General features: G+C 36.8%; 1 protein-coding gene across 1 annotated transcript in view; it reads right to left on the reverse strand.

The window, feature by feature from the left end:
- Positions 1-913: 913 nt before the first annotated feature.
- S1PR3 (sphingosine-1-phosphate receptor 3) overlaps positions 914-8,042 on the reverse strand; it is a 15,141-nt gene continuing 8,012 nt past the window's right edge. The window contains exon 2 of the mRNA XM_019517316.1: positions 914-4,390. Coding sequence (XP_019372861.1) covers positions 3,074-4,216 — 1,143 coding nt within the window. The 5' untranslated portion in view covers positions 4,217-4,390 and the 3' untranslated portion in view covers positions 914-3,073. The remainder of the gene's footprint in view (positions 4,391-8,042) is intronic.

Raw genomic sequence — 8,042 nt, forward strand, 5'->3', positions numbered from 1 at the left:
ACTATCAAAACATGTTTGTTTTCTCACTTTTTCTCTGTATAAGACAAATCATTTACAGAGCAAGAGACTGATGTTGATCAAATTGTGGCCTAATGGATAACCTAGTTCTTTGGTCTTCATTCTAAAAAAATCTCATCTATTTCAGGGATGGCATTGGGAAGGGGAATGGGGATGGAATTCTCTCCAAACACTTGTTCCAGCTTCAAGGCTGGAGTGTCCTCCCATGCATATATAGTCTCCATCACTGCCAATCTTCGGGCTTTCTCTGCACCCAGTCCATACTGTTTGCACCCCCATGATGTCTTCCGTAGTCCTGCCTTTCCCTTCTACAGTAGTTCTGTAATGGGCTGTGTCCTCAATGTCCATGAGGGGTGGAGTTGGTTTTTGGAATTTGTGTGTCACAGCTTCATGTATCAATTGTTCATCCAGAGCGCAGAAACATAGGAAACAACTCTAAAATGAGTGTTGGGCTATGCTGCTAGAAAGAACTTCAGTAGCAAGCTTGCTCTGCCTTTGAATCTACTGTCAGAAGGAAAGAGAGAGTTTGGGGTAAGGGGTAGAGCTGCAGAACCATGAGGCTCCAAACAGTTGCTTGTACCTTGGGCCAACTGCAACAGCATTCAAGAGTAGGACCTGCATCCTAAAAGTCATGTTTATGGACATGCGTTTGGGCCTTGGTTAATACATATTTTTCTTTTTATTACAATCTTGGTATGGGAAACATAACTAACATCTTTAAGTTGAGGAACAGGATAGGTTCAGCCATGTTTGCCCCAAAGCTAAGGGAAGTTGCGCTGTTGAAGACCTTCATATCTATGAGACCTGGAGCTCCAGCCTTTTGGAAGGACTGATCATTTAATAAAAGCAAACATTTAGAAGAACAGAGAACACTGGAATTTTAGCAAGTATTTTGCAAAGACTCTTGTTTCAGGAAAGCTCTCCAGGCCACAAAATATATTGAAATATCACTCTGAAGTCTAAAGAATGAAACCACAACACCACTATGTAAGTAGTTCCATTTACAGCACAAATACAGATGCGAATCAGACATTTTGACTCAATTCATATCCACAGCTCATCTCCCATATCATGACACGTTTTCTAGCTCAGCTTTGCTAGGCTTTCTTTCCATTTAGTGTCTAAATTACTATTTAGTGCTTGGGTCAGTCTCTATTTTGTGTAAGACACTTGATAGTTACTTGTATCATTCACAGTTGTTGAAAATTCAGCTATTTCTCTTTACAAAAATCAAAAGGACACTCCTGACCGATTTACAAGTAGACTCTTGCCTTGAAAAAATAATCAAAATGTAAAACAGTATATTTAGAAAACCTTTTTCCAGACCTTACATGATTTATACACTGTACATACTTGGAAATATTCTTCGATGTAGATGCTTTACATGACTAAGATAAGAGAAAAAATAAGGACCATTTTTATAAGTTGTAAATAAAAAATCATATGCTTTTTTCCCCTTAGTTTGAGAAATTTAAGTTGGGATTTTTTAAAGGGGCCTATGGAAGTTAGGTGCTTGCAAGACAATGAGCCTTAGACTTGGAACAGCTAATACACTTAGGCTCCTTTGAGAATCTGAGCCTTAAAAGTACAATTCACAAAACAATCATGAGCCAGCTTCTCAGCCTGTGGATAAATCTCTCATGCTAAATTGCTTTCAGTAGATTTATGCAAATGCATACTATAATATTAAGCAAATGTTGAACACAGTGAGCCACGCTGCCCCATCTGATGGAGAATACACTTGAAGAGAGTAAGAATGGTAGGGAAACCCTCCACAAAGGTGTTCCATTAAGTCTTCTGGAGAATTCTCCATTGAAGGGGATATGGGATACCGAGGAGGGTGGACAAAGCAAGGCTTTCCAAATCCAGAGGATTTCAGAACAGTAATTCCAGATACAGAAGAAGGAATAATTGTACATGGACTGCTTTCCTTCTGTGTGGTCTTGCTATTTCATATTTTCCATCTTGCAATATTATTCTACAGGAACAGTGTTACATTGGCTGGACCTGTTCCCAGAAAGACCTAATAAAGCTCCATGTTTTAGTAGCTCCTGATGGAATTCCACACGTTCTGTGAGGATTGTGTTGTCTACTGTCACTTGAAATGATGTCTTCTTAACTTTGCAGTGGGAGAGTGTTAGTTCATGTAGTGCATTTACAAGGTATACATACTTACACAGGTTTCACATATTTTTAAACACTGCAAATAGTAAAGACATAGTAAAATTACATACACTTGCTATATGTGTCCTACTGAGTCACATTTTAATTACTTTAAATAACAAACCTACTTAATGCTAATGGTTATTTAGCACTATTTGCTTAAAATTTAGTTACGGGGCAAGAGTTGTGCCTGTTTCATTTAAAGTTGAGGACTTGTAATGGTTGTAAGAAAAACTACTCAGTTGATACTGCATATTTAGTTTGTCCTCTTAGATCAGATTTCTTCATACATTTTCAAACATACTATTTGAAATGCATCTACATACTTGTATAATCTGTTATATTACATTATATAGTATAATATTATGTGTAGTATAATGTAAACTTTTGCTATAAAACAACTATTTAAGAAAGGAATGTACAAATATACAGTTATTTATACTACATATATGTAAGACTATTAAAATAACAGCAAGATACATGTACAGAATTATAACACACAATGGATAACGTAATTAATTTGTGTCCAGTTTAACAATAAGCAGGGTCATGTTTTCATTGCCCACAGTGCTTAATGAACTTTGATGTTTTGTATAGGTGAGCTAAATGCATTGTAAAGTTATAATGTGCCAAACACATCCATATGATATATGCCATCTTTACACGTACAAGGACTTTACATATACAAGGGCTCTGGCTACTATATAGAGTTTTCCTGAGTCAGATCTTTTACCAAATTAATATCCAAAACAAGCTGATTTGTATGATAAATAGGTACTCAAAGTTAAATAAGTGGTTAGTGTTTTTCCCTATGATTTAAGTGCTTGAAAACTGATAAACTCTGTAATTTCATCCAAACAGCTGTAGATGAGTATTTGACTTGCAAAGTCCTTTATTTGCAGAACTTTCCATTGTGAAAAGAAGATTCAGTTTTTTCATTAGTACATGAAGGAACATTAATCTGTGGAAAATCCTCCTTTGGCTTCTGGGTATTGCTACTGCTAGACTTACTCCGACTTTGATCAGGGGTGTGCTGAATAGGTAAAGATCTAGCCACGTTGCTCTTCACTAGACAGCCACAAACAAGACGGAAGAAAGCCCGGCGCATTTCTTTACTGGCCAAAGTGTAGATGATAGGATTCATTGCAGAATTGAGGACAGCCAAGACAATAAACCAGTCAGCTGCATATAAAATGGCACACTGTTTTACTTTGCAGGCGACATCTATGAGCAACAGAATGAATAATGGAGACCAACAGGCAATGAAAACACCGACTACAATCACAACTGTTCTAAGCAGAGCCATAGATCTCTCTGAGTTATTATGATTAGTGACATTACGGCTACTGGATTTTACCAGTATGTAAATACGTGCATAAAGAATAACAATAGCCACCAAAATGGCTATAAAGATACTTATGCAAAAGGCAACGTATTTCTTAGAATACAGAGGCAAAATTGTTGAGCAATCTGGCAAATTGTCAATACAGTTCCAGCCAAGAATTGGTAAGGCACCCAGGGAAACTGAGATAAGCCAACAAGTTCCAATAAGAAGAAACACCCTGTACTTTTTATTTGCATCGTAAGGCCTCATTTTAATCATAGTCAGATGTCTCTCAATGGCTATGGCTAATAAGCTCAAAGTAGAAGCTCCAAGGGCAACAAACATGCTGCCTTCCCTAATGAACCAGATTGTGCGGGACAAACTCAGAGTTTTCTTCCCAGACATAAGAATATTTACTTTGTAAACAATTCCAGCGAGGAGATCACAGAGTGCTAGATTGCCAATAAAAAAGTACATCCGATTATGAAATTTGTTATTTTTCCATATGGCAATTAACACCATCAAGTTCTCCAAGACTATGAAGCTACATATGATCAGAAATGCCACAGTTGTAAAGTCTATGCTATCTGTTGCCTTTTCTCGGAGAGTAAGTTTTCCTGTGTAGTTGTAGTGTAGCATGATCAGAAAGTCAGTTCCATCATTCCCTGGAAGGTTGGATGCAGCAGCAGGTGGCATAGTTGTTGTTGCCATAATTGTTAGTTGGTTTTGCTTTTTTCAAATCACAAATGTTCACTTCCAATTTCTTTCCACAAGAGGGAGATCAAGACATGCTTCCTAAAGCACTTCTCTGAGTGATTTGAGGATGACCCAAGCTTCAGCAATTGTTGCATATCAGTATTTAGTAGTGGCATTGAAACCCAGCTCCTGAAAACAAAAGAAAGGCAATATAAATTACTGGCATTATCCTCACTATCCAGTATAAATCACTGGTTTTTATATGAAATACATTCAATCTACTGCAATAATATACTTCAAGTTTGCAAGTATTTAAGGGAACATTAAATATAACTGGGTACTTGAGTCTGGATTTGCAGTGGATTTAGTTAATTTGGTACCCGAGTGCCAGCTCTTCACTACTTAAGACTTCAGTCATATACTTTATTTGATTATAATTCTACAGATCACAGTACAGAGTGTTGGATCCTACTATGGTCTCTGTGCCACCAAAGGAGCACAGATGGTGGACATAGCACAAATTTAAAGTGATGATGACACAGAAAATCCAAAAATTATAATAATTTTAGGCTGGAGGTATTAAGAGGGGATAAATGCGTGGAAATGTTATGTACTTTGCTAAACAAACAAACAAAAAACAGACCTGCTTTTTAAAAGTTTGCTTGGGACAATGTTTTGGCCCTGAAAGTCCCATATCAGCAAAGATAGAAACACGGCATATAACTAGTTTTGCTAAAATGCAAAAGCCTGTGATACTACTCTAACGTTTAAGTTACAAATGCTTACAATAACATCCATAGCACTGAAGTTTACTGCTAATTTACATTACTTCTGCTTTCATTATACGTGAAAGAGTTTTCCACATTTAATACTGTATTAATACTTTTAAATAAATACTGTATTAATACTTTTAAATAAATACTGTATTAATATTTTTAAAAAACAGCTTTGATTAGCCTTCCGTTGTTTTGACTTTGAATCTTCACTAATTTTTTCCATGGACTTTGATGTAATATAAATTCAGAACGGATTCTGCTAGGTCTCATTGTTTCAACTATGGCATAAAAAAACTGCAAGTGAACTTTATGCCTGTGGGGAAATAGTATGAAGTAAGGTTAGTACTTGTAGTTTTGCAGGGAGTTTTAGAATTTAGATACTGAATAGTTGGGCCTCAAAAATATTTATTAGAGATGAGTAAATAATTAACTTTTTGGTTCAACTTAGAAAAGTAGAATGGTTTGATTCAAAATAATTGGAACATTTTCTTTTTCTCTTGCCAGAATAAATAAAGAAAATGTTTTGCACTGAATGAAAGTTTTTATTTGACCCAAAATGAAGCTTCTGGTTTGTGGTCACTGATAAGAAAAGCAAAGGAAAGGCTGGAATCACAACCTGCTGAAGGTAACCCTTTCCCTCCACCTTAATTCAATAGCTTGGTGGTTACAGAAATCACGCAGACTCAAGACAAATTTATTTTTCTGGCTGAGGAGATTTGAACTCAGTTTTTCCACCTCCCTGCCACTGATTATTTAGGGATGATGGGATGGGAGCTTTATTGCTAAACTGTTCCACATTGCATAAATAATTAAATGTGCATCAGAGCAGGGGCTGAAGTGTAGGTATCCCGTTGTCCACAGGAATATCCAAAACACCAGGCTAGAGAGTCATTCTCTCTCTGACTCCATTAATATTTATTCTATACAGAGGAGTAACAAGTCAGCTGACACTCAAGGCAGCTGGGATGCATGGAGGCAGCAGTGACTTCCAGTGTGATTATGAGTACATGGTTATAGTAGCGGCTGCTTTTTTTCCATGCCTCTCAGGTTGGCACCTAGGCCTGCTCCCCACCTTAGTTACACTAATGATTTTATACAAAGTGGAACACCTTCAACAAGAAGGAGTCTAAGACCTAGTCCAAAGTACCCCATAGGTTGTAGGTAGCACTCTCCTATAGGAGGTGGGACAACCTGATTCCAGGCCCTGCTCTAATGAAAGTTCAATTTTTTTTACAAAGTGGTGCACTATCAATAGAAGAGACTGAGAGACCCCATCTCCACATACCCCAGGATGTCCTACAGTTCTACGATTTTAACACTCTCCTGGGACATGAGACCTCTGGTTTCAAATACTTTCAAGCACTGGACTTGAAACAGCATCTACACCTCGTATGAACATTTTGAGACCCACTGGGCATGTCTACACGTGCATTTACTGTGTATTAAATTCACTGCACAGTAACTTACTGTACAGTAAGTAGGTTTAGGCCGGCATCTACATGTGCAGCTGTTAAAGCGCAGTAATGTTGTATGTGGACTGACTTGGGACTAAAGTTAGTCCCAAGTCAGTCCACATACACAGTGTTACTGTGCAGTAAGGTGTCTACATGTGTGGTACTGTGCAGTAATTAATCGGGCTTAAATTTGAGACCTGCATGATGCACGTATCAAATTTACACCCAAGTTGGCATAAGTTGCCATATTAACTGCACAGTATGACCATGCATGTGTAGATGCTGCCTGAACTGAGCAGTAAATTTTGGTTACTGTGCAGTAATTTCGGTTACTGCTTAGTAAGTGTGCATGTGTATACACGTCCACTGAATCACTGGATAAAGGGTATGTGGGTGGGGCAGGTGGTCAGGCAGGGGTGGGGCACAGCCATCCACTTCAACCTTCCTCCTAGACCTTCATTTCTCTAGTCAAAACTATTTGACAAATTGGTTAAATTCATGAACAAATCTGTGTAAATTAGCACTGCATTCTTTGGCAAATTTACTATTACTAAGACAGCTTCAGCCAGTTCTCACATTTAGGAACTTAAATTATCTACATTGTGCTTTGTAGACATACCCCTAAAAATCTTTCTGGAAATGTACTTTTAGTTGCAATAGTGGTGCGTACTATATCAGTTAGATATATTATTCGGGAAACACCACTGCAACTTGGTGATTTGTCATTTTTTTCATTAAAGATAAAAGCAAATCATTTTGACCTGAGATTGACAATAGTTTCTTCTGAAGTTCCCAGAAGTTATAATTTTTAAACAGAACAACTTTATCCTAAGCAGTTCACTACAACTGTAATTCACATTGTGTAGCACTGAAACTATCTGAATTGTTCACTCTCAGTGTTGTCTGTCATAAAATACATACTTACGGATGACCACAGAAGATACTATTTATCAACAATGCCCCTCGCTTAATGATTAAAATGAGTAGATGATGGACGTATAATAGAATCCTACTTAGTGCTTTAGTAATTTAAGCATGCTCAACAAAATAAATACCATAATAATAACCACCTTGTGGACAGAACTATCACATTATGTAGAAGGGTAGTATTATGCGGCTTTATACTATTAAAGACAAGGAAGCTCTGCCAATTTCCACCATCTAAAGATAAGGACTACTCAATCAGCAGAAAATACATAGGAGATCTTCCATTGTTAACTACCTTTTATATGTTAAAACATAATTAAATATATTTTAATATAATTAAAAGAGATATGATCACAATAAAAGTCTATTTGGACAGTCTATTGGATAGGCAGTACAGTGAGCAGAGTTTTAAAAGTGTCCTTGGCACCAAAATGCTCTACACATAATGTTATTAACAAGACTCACAGAATATGAATCTTACTAACAAACTTTTAATGTTCATATTTATAATAATGTAATAAACAGTTTAGGAAAATGCTTGAAAAGTATCACATTTTCGCATCAACATTCCAAAGGATTTTTTTTACTACACTTTAACATCGACTTTAAGCAAAGTTCTCCATTCTTGAGAACCAATGGCACAATACAGTCTATTAGCTTAGTTAATTCAGTTGCCTGAATACT

The sequence above is a fragment of the Gavialis gangeticus genome, unplaced genomic scaffold, assembly GCF_001723915.1.
Source record: "Gavialis gangeticus isolate Ggan-Ray unplaced genomic scaffold, GavGan_comp1, whole genome shotgun sequence".
In the NCBI taxonomy this organism is placed as follows: Eukaryota; Metazoa; Chordata; order Crocodylia; family Gavialidae; genus Gavialis; species Gavialis gangeticus.